The following is an 18,113-nucleotide window of genomic DNA, read 5'->3' as shown; positions in this document are numbered from 1 at the left end:
AAGAACAATAGGTATCACAATAATGAATATCAGATTATACTGCAAGCCATTTGTAATCAAAAGAGCCTGGTACTGGCACAAGAATAGGCATATAGATCAATGGAACAGAAGAGAGAGCCCAAAATAGACCCAATCCATTATGCTCAATTAATATTTGACAAAGGAGGCAAGAGCATAGTCTCTTCAATAAATGGTGTTGGGAAAATTGGACAGATACAGGCAAAAAAGAAAGAAAGAAATTAGATCACCAAATTATACCATACACAAGAATAAACTCAAAATAGATGAAAGGCTTAAATGTAAGTTATGAAACCATAAAAATCCTAGAATAAAACACAGGCAGCAAAATTTCAGACATATCACATATCACCGGTACATCTCCTAGGGCAAGACAAACAAAGGAAAAAATAAACACATGGGACTACATCAAACTGAAAGGCTTCTGCACAGCAAAAGAAACCAGCATCCTTCCGCAGCCGCAGCCATTGAGGAACAACAGCCATGGCTCTGCGCTACCCGATGGCCGTGGGCCTCAACAAGGGCCACAAGGTGACGAAGAACGTGAGCAAGCCAAGGCACAGCCGCCGCCGCGGGCGCCTCATGAAGCACACCAAGTTCGTGCGGGACATGATCTGAGAGGTGTGTGGCTTTGCCCCCTATGAGCGGAGTGCCATGGAGCTGCTCAAGGTCTCTAAGGACAAGCGGGCCCTGAAATTCATCAAGAAAAGGGTGGGGACACACATCCGTGCCAAGAGGAAGAGAGAGGAGCTGAGCAATGTCCTTGCAGCCATGAGGAAGGCAGCAGCCAAGAAGGACTGAACCCCATCACATGTAATAAAATCTGTTCAGAAACCTGGGGCTCCTGTGGTGGCATTGCATGTGGTCTGTTATCTGCTTGAAACCTCCTGTGATGTAAAGCATGATGGTAGGCATAGAAAGAAGCAACAGATGTGTGTTACTGAAAATGGTCTTTAATCATAATTAAATAGTTCATATGCGTCTGAAAAAAAAAAAGAAACCAGCATCAAGATGAAAAGGGAACCCACTATATGGGAGAACATATTTGCCAATGACACATCAGATAAGGGGTTAATTTTCAAAATATATAAAGAACTTATAGCCCTGGCCGGTTTGGCTCAGCGGTTAGAGCGTTGGCCTGCGGACCAGAGAATCCGGGGTTCAGTTCCCACTAAGGGCACATAACTTGGTTGCAGTTTGTCCCCAGTCCCGGTTGGGGTTGTGTGGGTGGTGACCACTTGATGTGTCGCTCTCACATCGATGTTTCCCCCCCTCTCTTTCTCCCATTCTATCTAAAGATAAATGCAAAAAATGTCCTCGGGTGAGGATAAAAAAATAAAGAACTTATATAGCTCAACAAAAGGAAGATAGACAAACCAATTAAAAAATGGGCAGAGGCCCTGGCCAGTTGCTCAGTGGTTAGAGCATTGGCCTGTGGACCAATGAGTCGGGGGTTTGATTGCAGTCAAGGACATGAACCTTGGTTGCAGTTGGTCCTGGCCCTGGTTGAGGTTGTGTGGGAGGCAGCCAGTCAATGTAACTCTCTCACGTCGATGTTTCTCTCTCTTTCTCCCCCGCTTCCTCCCACTCTATCTGAAGATAAATGAAAAAATATCCTTGGGTGAGGATAAAAAAAGAAAAAATATATTTTTAAATGGGCAGAGGATCTCAATAGACACTACTCCAAATAGGACATATAAATGGCCAAGAGATATATGAAAAAATGCTCAACATCACTAATCATCAGAGAGATGCAAATTAAAACAACTATACGGTATCATCTCACACTTGCCAGAATGGCTGCCATCAGCAAATCAGCAAACAGCAAGTACTGGTGAGGATGTGGAGAAAAGAGGACTCTGTCACATTGCTGGTGGGGATGCAGACTGGTGCAGCCACTATGGAAAACAATATGATGTTTCCTCAAAAAATTAAAAATGTAACTGCAATTTGATCCCATTGATCCCACTTCTAGCAATATACCCTAAGAAGCCTGAAACACCAATCAGAAAGAATATATGCACCCCCATGTTCATAGCAGTGCTATTTACGATAGCTAAGATCAAGAAAGAGCCCAAGTGTCCATCAGTAGATGAGTGGATAAAAAAAATGGTACATTTACATAATGGAATATTATGCAGCTGTAAAAAGAAATATCTCTTACCCTTTGAGATGGCATGGAGTGAAACTAAGCCAGTCAGAGAAAGACAATTATCACATGATCTCACTTATTTGTGGAATCTAATGAACAAAAAAAAATTGATGAACTAAATAGATCCAGAGCTGTGGAAGTAGGAAACAGACTAAGAAAACTCAGAAGGAAGGGGGGTGGGGCAGGAAGAGATAAACCAGAGAACTTATATGCATATATGCAAAACCAATGAACACAGACAATAGTATGGTGAAGGCAGGGGTGGGGTGGGAACAGGGAGGAGGGGTCAATGGGGGAAAAAAGGAGGGACGTCTATAATACTTTCAACAATAAAGATAAATTTTATTTTATCTTATTATTTTTATTGTTGAAAGTATTACAGATGTCCCCCTTGTTTCCCCTTTGACCCCCTCCTTCCCACTCCCACCCACTTCCTGCCTTCCCCAGCCTAATGTTCCAGTCGATTGGTTGTATATATATACATATAAGTTCTTTGGTTCATCTCTTCCCCCCCTCTCACCCCCTATTTCTCTGAGGTTTGTCAGTCTGTTCCCTATTTTTATGATTCTGGATCTCTTTTGGTCGACAGCTTATTTTGTTCATTATGTTCCACAAATAAGTGAGATCATGTGGTACTTATCTTTCTCTGACTGGCTAATTTCGCTTAGCGTAATACTCGCCAGGTCCCTCCATGTTATCTCAAAGGATAAGAGATCTTTCTTTCTTACAGCTGCGTAGTACTTCATTGTGTATATGTACCACAGCTTTTTTATCCACTCATCTACTGATGGACACTTGGGTTGTTGACAGATCTTAGCTATTGTAAATAGTGCTGCTATGAACATGGGGGTACATATATTCTTTCTGATTGGTGTTTCAGGCTTCTTAGGCTATATTCCTAGAAGTGGAATCACTGGCTCAAATGGAAGTTCAATTTTTAATTTTTTGAGGTAACATATTGTTTTCCATAGTGGCTGCACCAGTCTGCATTCCCACCAGCAGTGCACTAGAGTCCCCTTTTCTCCACATCCTTGCCAGCATTTGTTGTTTGAGGATTTGTTGATGCCTGCCATTCTGGCAGGTATTAAAGATAAATTTTTAAAAAATTATTTGCCTTGTCCCTCTGTCAGAATTCTCTCTATTTCAGGGATGGGAAATGTCCAATAGTGTCATTTCCAGCTCAAAAGCTGCATAAGTGAACTAAACTTAAGAGAGAGAAAGCCAAAGTGAAAGTCTTCCTCGTCCTGTCTAATATTCCACACCCAAGCAGAGTAATCTGTCAGCTCAGCAAAGGCATCGCTGCCCAGTGATGGAGGCAGGAGAGAGAACTACAAACTGCTATCCTAGGAGATATGTAGCTACTGCAGCCAGACTGGGAAATACACAAATCAGGTTTCAAATTCTGGCTGGCTGATTTTATAGTATTAGACTTTTCAGAGTCCTCATTTCCACCTGAGACTTTTCAGAGTCCTCATTTCCACCTGGCATTTGGAAATATGAATAGACTCTATCTCATAGAGATGACACAAGGATTCTCCCTAGGGTTCTTAGAGGCACTTAGAAAACATTGGTACTTGGCTGTTTGGACTGAAAGACTTGAAGGACAAACAGAACTTTTGTGATGCACTATCGCCGCTGTGTGACTACCTGGTGAATCACATAGGGGAGGCTGTGTGTTCAGCTCCTTTGAGCCTTCAAGGCCAGTGCTGGCACGTGGAGGAGAAAGTATTCCACCCCTGGGTCGAGGGTAGTTGTGCTTTCTCTGATGCCAGAACTTTTGTTTTTTGGTGGCTCTTCCGTGTAGCATTCAAAGCCCTTCAGAGCTGGTGCTCTTGACACCTGTTCTGTGCTTGGAACTAGGGTGACTTAGCTCTGGACCTACCCTGAGAGGCTCTCTTTGCTTTCTTCTCCCTTCCCAGCCCCCCTGGAGCTCCCTTTGTCTTCCCCCTGATTCAGAAGCCTGAAGCACATTTTCCCAGTAAAGTTCTTGGGACAGCAGTCATGTGAAGTTTCTGGGACAGTATTCATGTGAATAGCAACCATTTATTGAATACCTACCGCGTGCCTGGTACTGTTCTGGGCCCTTATGGGCATTTATTCTGTATACTCTTCAAAAACCCCATTGAGCAGGTTACTATGATTGCTCCCATTTTGTAGAAGAGGACACAAGCAGAGAAAGGTAACATGATCCATCCAAAGTCACACAGCCATCAAGTGACAGAGCCCTGCCAATAACTGCTAGGCCACCTAGTATGGTGGATGAGGCAGACAGACCAAAGTTCAAAATCCCATCTCTGTCACTCACTACTGACTTAACACCTCTGAACCCAAGTGTTCTGTCCTCCTCTAAAATGATATGGCAATCATGGCAGGTTTGTCTCAGTGGTTAGAGTGTCAGCCCTTGGACCAAAGGGTTTTGTGTTCGAATCCCAGTCAAAGGCATGTACCTTGGTTGCAGGTTGGTTTATTTATTTATTTATTTATTTATTTATTATTATTATTTGGCACGTTCCCCTAGAGGGAACCGAACCTGGGACTCTCTGGTCCGCAGACCAACGCTCCAACCACTGAGCCAAACTGGCCAGGGCTTGGTTGCAGGTTTGATCCCTGGCCCAGTTGGGGTTATGTGGAAGGCAATCAATTGATATGTCTCTTTACATCGATGTTTCTCTCTCTCTCCTTCCCTCCCTTCTACTCTATCTAAAAATGCAATGGAAAATTATCCTTGGGTGAGGGTTTAAAAATAAAAATGACTCGTCCAGCCGATCCAAGGTCTGCGGTTGAAACGTGGCGGCATCCTTAAAAGAAGCGGGTGTGCAGGAGCTTAGAAGTGGCCGTGCAGGAGCTGGGCTGTCCCCAGATGAAGGCCAGCGCCCTGGTGTCCTGGGGCAGCGAGGAGCTGGAGGTGCCACCTGGAGGCCACCACCCTGCCCCAAGGCCAGACAGGGGCCAGAGGCCACCAAATGTGGGGATCCCTCCGAATGGTGGAAGGAGCTCTGCCCAGCCCTGCCAGAGATGTATTGCAGGGGAGTCTGGACATCTTAACCATACCAAGGATCATTAGAAGATGCAAGTTGGAAGAGGAACATTCCAGTTTGGGTTTTGAACCTCCATGTGATGGCAGATGTAAACCTCATACGGACGGATGTGGGGCTCCCACCAGCCTCCGCGATCGAGCCAGGGGGATCCTGTCGCTTCCAGAGAGCCTGCAAATCGCTAGTACTTACTAAGCCTTCTTCCCATGTATCTTGGTTAAGAAGAGGATCAATTGTGTCATTTAAAAGTCTTGGAAAATTCAGTATCAAATTTCCTGTGAGATTTCAGAACCCTGTGGCTTATGGAGCCATATCCAGCTACAGCCTCGCTTTTATACTTTTCACTGGTTTTGTGGGTGTATCCTTAGGCATTCTTTTTCATGAAAAGACTTATTTTTATACCTAAATGCTCTGTACTCTTAAACTGAATTTTACCAAGTGCTAGTATCCAAACTGTTCTGTGTAATTCTACAACTTACGTTTACTGGGCACAGTACCCCTTTCATATTAAATGGCAATTTCTCATTTTCTCTTGGGTTTTCAGCATATTGTCTGACTATGCAGACTGGTGTCCTTCTCCGAGTCTGAAGGCTTCCCAAGATGTCCTAGTTATCTAGGACAAGGTCCTAGTAAATGCAGTGGGTTCTAGGATTGCTCTCAGGTTCTTTCCCTCCCCAAACTGGGGTGGGACAAAGCCCCTGTGCTCTGGTGATTTCACTGTCACCCACCTGGGCCCCTTCTCTGCTGGCCACCGACCCGCAGCCTTGGCGCGCTGAGGAGCCCAAGCCATAAACAGTCACTGCGTGAGCCTTGGAGGGAATTTCTTGTCGGAAAGATGGACAGAAGACAAGGAGCTGGAGGACACTAGTAAATGACTCTGTGATGTGGACTCTCTAGAACCACAGGAAAGAAAGCTGACGATCCCGCCACCAGCATCTCGGGAGGGGGCTGGACATTTAACTTGAATAAGGTCACCTCGGTGACAGACGCGGGAACACCCGTCCTCGCCAAAGGACCAAGGCTGAGAGAGAGAAAGTGTTGAGATTTGTGGCCTTGAACTACATATTCTAAAAGAGCTTTTTTTGTCTCCTCTGTTTTCAAAATGAGATACACTCTTAATTTTTACAAGAAAAATTAAGTCTTAGATTCACGACATTTTTGTGTGTGTGTGATCACGTCTCTCCCCCAGTCCTCGGGGAGAGGAGATGCTCGCGGGCTCACAGCCGCTGTGCTGGGAATGGAGGCGGCAGGCTCCCGTCGCCCGGCTCTGCGCGACTCAGCTCCTGTAGGGGATGTGCCCCTGCAGCCCCCTGCCCAGTGGAGATCGCCTGCTTTAGAGCCTCCTCTCCCCCACAACCGACGTTCAGCCATGTGACCCTGAGCATCATGAGTGTCTTTGTGCCTTATTCTCATCCGCGAAATGGGGATGGTGGCCTGCAGGACTCATGCACAGAGGGCCCTGGTGACCACTCGGTCTGCCCAGCCTCACTGCACAGCCCCTCCAGAACCATAGCGGTCTGGTCCTGCCCCTGCCAGGAAGCCCCGCCCCTGCCACCGCAGGCTGTGTGGGAGCACCATTCCACATCATCCCCTTGGCCCCGACCCTTAGCTCATGACCAGTGTTCTTGGTTTTTCTGTGTATGTTAAAGCACCTTCAGAAATTTCTGGCCCGTCAGTCACTTACACATGTGCACGTATTTGGGAGGATCTCACCGTCGGTGTCACACGCTCATTCTCATCTCTGCAGCCTGGTTAGGATACAGCTCAGATGGCCTCTGGGGAGTTGTGTGTTGGGAACAGGATTTCACTTGGGGAGGATGGAAAGTTCTGGAGACAGAGGGTGGTGATGGTTGCATAACCATGTGAACTTGCTCAATGCCACTGAAATGTACACTTAAAAATGGTTAAAATGATAAATGTTATATTGTGTCTTTTACCACAATAAAAAATCAAATAAAAAAAAATAAAATAAGATGGCAACTTCCACCAGACACAGATACTGGTTTCAAGGGGCAGGCAGTGATTGGGGACCTAACACCAGGGGATGAGAAGTGGGGAGGGTGTAAATTCGGATCCCCTCAGGGAGGTTAGAGCTCAGGCTCAGGGGTCCATGCCCCCATCATTTCTCATCTATATAACCCTTGCCTGTTCTCCCCATGCCCACCCCAGCCTCTTCAGTGCCTTTCTAATTTTGCAAGCGCATATGGGCCTTTCCAAACACATCTAATGTCCTTTGCTGTAGAAAAAATTTTTTATCTTCACCAGAGGATATTTTTTTCCATTTATCATCAGATAGAGTGGGAGGGAGGGAGGGAGGGAGGGGAGAGGAGGGAGAGAGGGGAGAGGAGGGAGAGAGAGAGAGAAACATTGATGCGAGAGAGACACATTGACTGGTTGCCTCTGGCATGACCCAGCCAGAGCTGGGGACGAACCGCAACTGAGGTATGTGCCCTAGACCAGAATCAAATCCGTAACTCATTGATCCCCCTGAGCCAAATCCGTTAGGGCTGCTGCAAAAATTTTTTTTGCTCATTTGGGACTCAACCCCTCACAAGAGCCCATGAGCCATGTGGCTCTGTTGCTGCAGCCCTGACATTTCTTTTAATCTCTCTGGTCTATGGTCTCCTCCCATCTCCTTGAAGGCATTTGAGGCCTTTGCACATGCTATTCCCACTGCCTGAAGCACTCCTCTCTTTGCCTAGTTAAGGCTGAGGTGCTGGAAGTTCTTCTCCTGGTGGGTGGGAAATTTGAGACCTGAAAGAAGAGTAAGAGTTTGGAAAACCAACAGGGAGTGGAAGAGTGTTTCAGGAAGAGAGAACAACCTATGCAAAAGGATGGGAGTCAAACTCTGTGGGGAGCGGGGGAATGTGAAGGGAAGGATTGAAATTAAAAATGAGGAGTGCCTAAGGCTAGGGTTAAATTATTATTTTTTAATCCTCACGGACATTTTTTGCATGTATCTTCAGATAGAGCAGGAGGGAGAGAGGGAGGAAGAGCGAGAGCGAGAGCGAGAGCGAGAGCGAGAGCGAGAGAGAGACATCAATGTGAGAGACACATCGGCTGGTTGTCACCTACACGACCCCAACCGGGTCCAGGAACAAACTGCAACCGAGGTACGTGACCATAGTGAGAACTGAACCTTACACTCTCCAGTCCGTGGGCTGACACTCTAACCACTGAGCCAAACTGACCAGGGCTTTTGGGGAGGTGGGTGCTAAATTCTTATGTGCTGTGTTAAGGAGTTGGACCCAATCCTGAGGGCTGTGAGAGGGCTTTAAACAGGGGTAATTAAAGTAGTTTTGCCCATCATCTATTCTGCTGGGTAGGGTGGAGAACGATTTATCAGTATCACTCTGAAAAATAGAACACCTGGAACTGAACAGTCCTCCAGGAATGACCGGATCACCACCAGCAGAGGAAGACATCGCTTCACAGTTTCTCCACCTGAAACATCTAGGTGTACAGCCCAAGGCTGAAGCGGGATGCTGCAATTCTTGTGCCTGCCAGGAGGTGGCATTATCACCCCAGTGTGTCCCCTCCACTCAGCTCCCTGTTCTGGAGCCTCTTCCCAGGGCCCAGTTATGCATAGGGAAAAGACCAGAGAGGAAAGAAGTAGGTGAAGAAAGGAGAGGAGGAGGCCAAGGTACAGGGATTGGGGTGGTTTGGATGCATGGTACAAGGATGGGGGGGTAGGGTGGTGGGGGAGTCAGGGTCAAGCAGAGCGCAACCGTCTGGCTTAAATTTTCACCATTTTTTGCCCTGCCCATCTCCATGCACCACTCCTCTGGTCCCTAAAACATTCACATGGACTCTGCCAGGTCACCCAAGTCTTGGCCCTTTTTCACCTGCAAGTTCTTGACCACCTTCCTCTCCTTCCTACCACTATTATTGGGAGCGCTGTCCCGGTTCCCAGCTCTGTCTCTAACCAGACACTGCAACAGCCCCTTGCCTGTCTCCTCACATCTGCATTAGCAGCTCCCACTCTCTGATCTCTTCACATCTCTAGGCTCACTGTGCTATTGCTTCATCCGGCAACATGGTCTCTCTTACGCTATATTGTAAGTGCACTGTCCACACAGCCAGATTGGAGTGCCTCGAATTCTTCCTGCTCCTGCCTGCCTCCAGACCTTGCAGCATCTGTTCCCTCTGCTCAAAATACGTTTTCTCCCACTCATCACAAGACCAAATCCCTCCTTCAACTCAAATATCACTTCCTCATGGAACCCTTCCCTGAGCCAGGTCGGGATCAGTCCCCAGTGTGTAGACACACAGCTGCAGCCAGTTGACCTTCAGAGCCTGTGTTTAATTCTAGTCAGCATTTCCCTAGGCATTTGTTTATTTATTATTTAAAAAAAATATTTTTTTATTAAGCCTGGCTCAGTGGTTGAGCATAAACCCATGCACCAAAAGGTCTCCAGTTAGATTCCTGGTCAGGGCACATGCCCAGGTTGTGGACTCAGTCCCCAGTAGAGGGCGTGCAGGAAGCAGCCGATTGGTGTTTCTCTCTCACATCAGTGCTTCTATCTCTCTCTGCCTTCCTTTCTCTCTAAAAAAGTCAATAAAGCCCTGGCCGGTTTGGCTCAGCGGTTGGAGTGTCGGCCTGCGGTCCTGAGAGACCCGGGTTCGGTTCCCGCTAAGGGCGCGTACCTCAGTTGCAGTTTGTCCCCGGCCCTGGTTGGTTGTGCAGGTGGCAGCCACTCGATGTGTCCCTTTCACATCAATGTTTCTCTCTCTCTCTCTCTCTCCCTCTCTCTCCCTCCCACTCTACCTGAACAAAAAATGGAAAAATGTCCTCAGGTGAGGATAAAAAATAAATAAAATAAAATAAAATAATGATAAATAAAATTAAAAATAAATAAATAAATAAAAAAGTCAATAAAAACACCATGGCCAGTTTGGCTCAGCGGTCGAAGCTTTGGCCTGTGGACCAGAGAGTTTCGGGTTCGGTTCCCCTCCCGCTAGGGGCATATACCCCCCCCCAAAAAAAAGTCAATAGAAACATTTTTAAATAACTTAAGTAAATAAATAAAACATGGGCTGCATTAACAATTTTAAAAATTTTATTTATTGATTTGGAAGGGAGAGAGAGAAAGAAATATCAATTTGTTGTTCCACTTATTTATGCATTTATTGGTTGATTCTTATATGTGCCCTGACTGGGTATTGAACCTGAAACCTTGGTGTACCCGTATGATGCTCTAACCAACTGAGCTACCTGACCAGGGCCCTGGACATTTGTTTACTGTCTCTCATCTCCTCTAGGCTTTAAATTCCTCAGGGCAGGGCCTGTCTTCATCACAGGGTAAATCAGTGACTAGATGGCACCTAGCGTACAATAAGTGCTCAATAAATATTTGTTGATTTACTGTTCCTTCTGGCCCCCAACACTCACACACACACAGCACAAACACCGTATTCTCTGTGATTAACTCTTTTTTAAATTTTCTTAAACAAAGTTTTTTTCTTTATTGATTTTAGAGAGAGAGGAAGGGTGAGGGAGAGAGATAGAAACATCAATGAGAGAGAACATCGGTTGGCTGTCTCCTGCATGCTCCCACTGGGGATTTGGCCCACAACCTGGGCTTGTGCTCTGACCGGGAATCGAAACAGCGACCTCTTGGTGCATAGTTTGATGCTCAGCCACTGAACCACACTGGCCGGGCTAGTTCTTTTTTTTAAAAAAAAAAAACAAACCTTTTTACTGATTTTTTAGAGAGAGAGGAAGGAAGAGAGAGATAGAAACATCAGTGTGAGAGAGAAACATCGATCAGTTGCCTCCTGCATGCCCCCTACTGGGGATCGAGCTGCAACCTGAGCATGTGCCCTGGGCTGAGAATGGAATGGGACCTCAGTCCATGGGACTACACTCAGTCCACTGAGCCACACCGGCTGGGCTCTGGTTAGCTCTTTATTCTTCCTCAACATAGGCACCCAGGTCACCTTCTCCAAGAAGCATCACTGACCCTTTCCCTGGGCTCTTGCTGCTCCTCGTTCCTGTGTTTGTTTTTATTTTTTGGTACATGCCCCTAGCAGGAACCGAAACCAGGACTCTCTGGTCTGCAGGCCAATGCTCCAACCACTGAGCCAAACAGACCAGGGACTGTGTTTGTTTTTAAATTTCCTTTGGTCCTCATTCCCAACTCTTATCATCCTGCCCCTCAGGCAGTCTTGCTGACTGTCTTGTGAACTCTGTTTTCTGTGTCAACATTTCTTTTCTTAAAATATGTTTTTATTGATTTTAGAGAGAGATAGAGATGAAGGGAGAGGGAAAGAGAGAGAGAAACATCGATGTGAGAGAGAAACATTGATTGATTGCCTCCTGCATGCCCCGTACTGGAGATTGAGCCTGCAACCTGGGACTATACCCTAACCAGGAATTGAACCTGAGACCTCTTGGTGCACAGGGAAATTCTCAACCAGCTGAGCCACACAGCCAAGGCTGTCATCATTTTTATCATGCGAATGGATTTATACTTTTTTTTTTAATTTAAGGGGTGGGGTAGGAAGCAATTTATAGGAGAGAATATGCATAGAGTTGGGAAAGTGTTTATTTATTTATTTATTTATTTATTTTAAATATGTTTTTATTGATTTTTTTTTTTTAGAGACAGAGGAAGGGAGAGAGATGGAAACATTGAGGTGAGGGAGGTACATTGATCAGCTGCCTCCTACATGCCCCCTACTGAGGATCGAGCCTGCCACTTGGGCCTGTGCACTGACAGGGAATGGAACCAGGTCTTCTCAGTCCATGGGGGTGACACTCAATCCACTGAATTGGAGATAGCTTTGTGCTTTAGAGCTCATTCCATTTCTTATGCTTTCCACCCAGCACTTGGGGTCTGAGGTCCCTCCATGTGGCTCTATGCTATTTGTCTATTTTTTTTTTTCCTTTCTTTTTATCCTCACCTGAGGATATTTTTCCATTTTTTGTACAGATAAAGTGGGAGGGAGAGAGAGGAAGGGATAGAGAGAGAGAAACATCGACGTGAAGGGACGCATCGAGTGGCTGTCACCCGCACGACCAACCAGGGCCGGGGACAAACTGCAACCGAAGTACGTGCCCTTAGCGGGAACCGAACCCGGGTCTCTTCGGACCGCAGGCCGACGCTCCAACCGCTGAGCCAAACTGGCCAGGGCGCCATTTGTCTATTGAGTCCTCCACACATGTTGTTCATCCCCTCCCAGTGGACTCCCGATTGCCTCCAACCTCTCCTCCAACTTTTCCTGCTTGGTCCTATGTGAGGATATGGGGGGTGAGTATATATTCAGGGCACATTTGCTAGATCATAGAGCATGTGTTTATTTACAGTAATTAGCTGAAAGCTCCCAGACGGCTCTGGGATGGCTGTGCCCACAGTCTAGGAAGGCCTCCCACAGCCTGTACCTCCTGGCATCTGTTCTCTAGCTTTCTAACTTTTGCCAGTCCAATAAGCGCAAAGTGAGAGCATCCTTTCTTTATTTTTGTGTTTCAGAATTTCCTCATATGCATGTTAACCTCTAGGTTTTCTTGTCAATCAATCCCTTATTATATCCTCTCTGTATTGTTTGGAGGTGTCTGTCTTTTTCTTATGGATTTGCCAGCCTTAGACATTGGCCCCTTGTGCCCCATGCTGTCCTCGACACAGTGTGGGGGAGTGCTGTTTGCAAGCAGACACCCTGAGCCTGGAGGTACATTAAGGGCAGTGACAATCCTGAGCCCTCTCTAGGTTCCAGCTCCACATCACAGCTAGGCCTCGAGTCAGAGGAGGTGAGGGGGGTGGACACCGCAGGGTTCATTAAATACACTGTAGTATGTGTAGGGGGGCACTGTTCCAGTTCCTAAAGGGTTTGGGGGAGCCTCTTTGAGATCAGCTCCCAGCCTGGGATTTGAAGTTTGAATTTGGGAAATTCATTTACCATATATTCATTCCATGAACATCTGTGGAGCACATTCAAGGTGCCACGTGGACAGGACAACCCCTTGACCTCTCAGAGCTCACCTTCTAGTGAGGTGGTAGCTGGTAGAGTGAACAAATAAGGTAATTACAGGAGAAAACAAACAAGGGGCTAAAATATGGGCTAACAGAGGGAGGACTTTAGCCGGGGTGAGCAGGAGAGGCCACTCTGAGGAGGTAACCTTTGTTCTGACAGGTTCTAGGTATTTTTGCTGTAAACATAATCTTTTTACATACATTTTTATTGTTTTATTTTTTTGTTGTTGTTAATTCCCACCCCCATTAATTTTTAGACAGAGTGGAAGGGAGGGAGGGGTAGAGAAAGAGAAAAACATCAATGTAAGAGAGACACATCAATTGGTTGTCTCCTGCAGTAATCCGATGGGGGCTGGGAATCAAACCTGCAACCCAGGTATGTGTCCTTGACTGGGAATCAAACCCTTGACCCCCCAGTTCACAGGCCGATGCTCTAATCACTGAGCCAAATTGGCCAGGGTTGCCAACGTATTTTTGCTGCACAACTAATTGGCCACAGACGATCTTGTTGTAAAAGATAAAATAACAAAATAAAAGAGAAAGAGACATTAAAAAGGACATGATGAAATATGAAAATTTCATCACAAAATTGAAAAGACTTTATGGCAAAAAATAAAAATACATTGTCTTTGAAGTCATTCATTCATAGTTTTATACTTTTTAATTTTTCTTGTTTGATTTGTCTCCTAGTTCAGGATGACACTTTTTCTTTTTCACTATAATTTCATCCTTCTTTAAGCAAGGTGTCAATTTCCAACTAAAGAATCGATAATTAGCACTCTCTGAAGACTGTTGTGAATTAGTAACCTCCTTTTACATTTGCCAGAGCTGGGATGAGTGTTTAGGGTGGGAGGGATTGACTGTGCTTACCTAAGGATTTGCAAACTGATATGTTATCATTTTCTAGTAGACTATTTACTCTGGCTTGACAAGGAATTTTGCAATCTGGTTTTATTCTTAGTCCTTATCATTCACTATTTGAAGACCACCAGGTCTACTCAATGCTATGTAGACCATTATGAGGGCTAAGATTTAATAATATAAAAATGAAAGTGATGGCACTTTCATCCATGGAGAATGAAACCAAACTGGAAACTAGCTTGAATACATAGACTGCCAAATGTAAACCAAACTGTCAACCAGTTGTTAAGGCCAGTTAGTTGTGGGACTAAAATGCTTGTGGTGAAAATGCTTGTGGCAAAGATGTTCACAGCAAACATGCTTACAGCAAAAATCCTGGACACAGCTCTGACACCCAACCAGGAGAACCAGGGGACTAGCATTCCCAGCACATAGGGACCTGCAAGTGCTAAGGCCCTGAGGTTTGCCTGAGCTCAGGGTGGTGGAAAACCAGGAAGGTCACTGGGGCTGGAGACTAGATGGGGGAGGGGTGTGCAAGGAGTTCTGGGAGTGAGCAGGGTCAGCTCAGGCTTAGCCAGTGGGTCTGGGTTCCCGTTTGGGTTGGTGTGTGAAGCGGGTAGGAGGACAGTATGGCTGTGCAGAGGGTGCTTGCTTCAGAGGCTCCAAAGCTGGCTCTGGGGCAGCCTGAGTTTTGAGGGCCAGGACGCTTTGGAAGCTGGTGTGTATTCTCAGATGGAATACTTTTATTCTCTGGTATTTTCCCCAGAAAACTATGTTCAATTTTTGTAAATAAGTAATGCATGTGTACCAGGTTCAAAATCAAAAGAAACAAAGTTCCCCTCCATCTCTGACCTTACCGCTACCCCAGAAGCAACCACTGTGCCCACCTGCCCAAGTGATTGCATCCCTACATCTGTGAGCACAAATTTGACACGGGTGAGAATGTACTATGCACACTGCTTGTGCCTTGAATTTACCCCTCAGTGGTTTGGGTCAGAGAGAATTTCCCGCCAGTGTGCTCAGAGCAGACCCCTTGTGAAGGTTCTAGAGTGGTTCTGTCACTACACAGCTCTTTAAATTAATATTTAAATTAATTACAATAATCGATTCCTCAGTTGCATGAGCCACATTTCAAGTGCTCTATAGCCACACATGGCTAGAGATTACTGTCTGGGACAACACAGATTTAGGACATTTTCATCATCAGAGAAAGTTCTATTGGATGGTGCTGCTCTAGAAAATTCCAGGCCAAAAAAAGAGAATTCCAGGCCATTCATCATTTAGGTGTTCAGGGGCTGCTTGGAAGGGGACAGGAGCTGTGTTGGTAAAGCATTCAGCACATGCAGTGGGTCCCCCAGTGATCATTATAATCTCTGTCCCCACTCCCAGGATCTGAGAGCTACCCCTCTTTGAAGGTTCTAGGGTTGTGCTATCCAATATGAGTCTTGTTTTAGCCCTGCCAGCTAACTCCCTGCTTCTGGAGCCTGGTTTCCTAGGGGCCTCAGCTGTGAAAGGAAAGGGACCCTCATCATCTTCCTTACCAGGTCATTCAGTCATTTGACAAGCCTTAGTGTGGCCCTCTCTGCACTGACTAGGTCTACATTCTTAGAGATGGAGCCCAAGAGGCCTCTGCCCTCGGTGGGACAGAGAGATAAAAATGGGTCTTTCCAGTCATGCATGGAGGTGGAATGTCTATGCTGTGTCTTGAGGTCAGACTGGCCTTCCTGGAGGGGGCAATACGTGAGCTGAGACCTGAAAGGTACAGGTGTGGCCTGGAGAGCTGTAAGGAGCCCACAGTCTTATCGTAAGGGTCAGCTGGTGACATCAGTAGGGCCAGGTCAGGCTGGGCCCAAAGTACAGCACCGGACCTTGCACCTGGCACTGGGGGGCCTGACAGGGCTGGTACTATGGAATGTGAGCAACCACTGGATTGGAGGGGGGATGGTGGTGAAGGCTGGGTGAATTCAGCTGTTGGTGATTTCATGCCTCCTCCTCAGTCACTTCTTGGGGACAGGGGGGTCCAGGTGCCAAGAAAGGTCAGATTTCGACAGCAAAAGAATAAAAAGAGATTTCCTCTAGAGGGGAGTCCTCTCCCCCAGAGAGAGCTGCAGCTGCCTCCCTCTGGGATTAAGCTAAATCCTACAGCAGGCGGAGGGGTGGGAGGGATTTCCCGTCCCAATTTGAGTCTGGAGTGTGGGAAGGGCAGGCAGTATGGCTCAGTGCGCATACCTGAGTGTGTTTGTACCTGGGAATGGGTCTCTTTCGTTCTTTCATGCAACACTTTACTGCCCCTCAGTTCTGCCAGGAGTGTCCTTGGGTGGGGCTTTGGGGGACAAGGATAGTAACCACTGAATTGGATCAAGAGCTATAAAGCCAGGGGAAGGGGAGCATGCAGGAAGGCTCAGAAAATGGGAGCAGTTTCCCTTGGGAAGCTGAGAGACTAAGTGCTGGGAGGTTGCTCTTCTTTGAAAACTTTTTAGGCCATTGGAGTTTTAGTTGAGTTGTTTCAACCTCGAACATGTAACACCTCTGTAAAAATCCTGGTCCTAAAGGGTGGCCCCTGACCAGCAGTCACACTCCCTGAGTATGTTAGAAATGAAGGTTTCCAGGCTCCACCTCAGACCTACCCAATGCGAGATTCTAAGGTGAGACCCAGCAGCCCAGGACCTCCAGGTGATTTAGAAATATGCTAAGGTTTCAGGACTAATTAAAAATCCATCCAGCCCTGGCCGGTTTGGCTCAGCGGTTAGAACATCGGCCTGCGGTCCAGAGAGACCCGGGTTTGGTTCTCGCTAAGGGCACGTACCTTGGTAGCAGTTTGTCCCCGGTTGGGTCGTGCGGGAGGCGGCCACTCGATGTGTCCCTTTCACGTCGATGTTTCTCTCTCTCTCTCTCTCTCTTCCTCTCTCTCCCTCCCACTCTATCTGAAAAAAAAATGGAAAAATGTCCTCGGGTGAGGATAAAAAAAAAATCCATCCAAACAGTGCTCCTTTCTGGTGCTCTCTTTGCAAGAAGGAGACTGTGAGAGCATCCCCTTCCACTATGCTGGGTGCCTCTGAATAAGGGTCTCAGCCTAAAGGGGGGCCCAACCTGGGAGGGATCTGGGAGAGGCCACCCTGAGAAACGTGGTTTGAGTGACATGTAAAAAGTGAGGAGAGCTTGGCCAGGTGAGGGGAAAGGAATGTTCCCCAGGAAGGAATATCCTCTGTGAGGGCCCTGAGGTGGCAGGGACCAAAGGCCATAGGCTGGAGCCCAAAATGCTGGGCCCAACACGTCTGTGCTTGGATGCTCCATTAATAGATGTCCCTGCTTCCTCAAACCTAGAGCCTCTCCTGGTCCTTGGAAAGATTGGGCTCCTGGGACTGTGAAATGGGCTCTGCAGTAGGACAGGGCACCTGGTCCCAGGCACTGACTCTTTCACTAACTCCTGTGTGACCTCAGCCAGGTCAATTCCTTCTCCTGAGCTTTAGTTGTCCTTATCTGGGCAACAGGACAAGAATGCCTTTCTGCCTTGAGGAGGGAGTAAGATCCTGGCAGCCTGAGGCTGGGCCGGCCATTCCTTCCTAATCCCAATTGTTGACAGAGCACTTAAAACCACTCTCCAGGCGTGGCAGCATTCCTGTGTTTCAGGCTCAGAGGGTAACTTCGGTCATAGCAGCCCCCCTCCCAAGCTGCGGACCACCTGACCCTCCCTCCCAGCAGCCTCCTTTCTCTGGACTCTGGATCTCAGAACCCAGTGGCTGTCTATCTGTCACTCACCAGAGCCCTGACTGCATTCAGCCAGCAAGTGGCAGAGTCTGGAAATGACCAGTGCTTCTTCTACAGGCTCCTGAGGCTGGTGTCACTGCTCAGGCCACTCAGAACCCGCACTGACCAGGGGGCCCAGGCTCCAGCTGCTGCTGTGCTGCCCAGAGCAGGCTTGGGGGAGGGTAGGTGGGGCAGCCGAGTTTGCACGGGAATTAGCAGCATCTGTCTCACTCTTACATGCTACATCAGGAATGTGGAAGGGCCCCAGCAAGTGTGTGCCTGCCAGGGAGGTGGGCAGGGTGGGGGTACAGGGGGCAGCTGAGCCTCTCC

At 47.2% G+C, this 18,113-nt stretch overlaps 1 protein-coding gene and 1 pseudogene across 1 annotated transcript; both read left to right on the top strand.

Annotated features, from left to right (window-relative positions):
* The first annotated feature begins 472 nt into the window (after nt 1-472).
* On the top strand, nt 473-842 carry LOC118615953 (annotated as a pseudogene).
* A 77-nt stretch (nt 843-919) lies between these two features.
* LOC118643759 (uncharacterized protein C10orf143-like) lies at nt 920-5,234 on the top strand. Its single transcript, XM_036282155.1, has 2 exons — nt 920-925; nt 4,977-5,234. The coding sequence occupies exons 1-2, from the start codon at nt 920-922 to the stop codon at nt 5,232-5,234; spliced, it is 264 nt and encodes an 87-aa protein (XP_036138048.1).
* Nucleotides 5,235-18,113: the final 12,879 nt, after the last annotated feature.

The sequence above is a fragment of the Molossus molossus genome, unplaced genomic scaffold, assembly GCF_014108415.1.
Source record: "Molossus molossus isolate mMolMol1 unplaced genomic scaffold, mMolMol1.p scaffold_m16_p_4, whole genome shotgun sequence".
NCBI lineage: Eukaryota > Metazoa > Chordata > Mammalia > Chiroptera > Molossidae > Molossus > Molossus molossus.
This window is presented reverse-complemented; position numbering and strand designations above follow the sequence as displayed.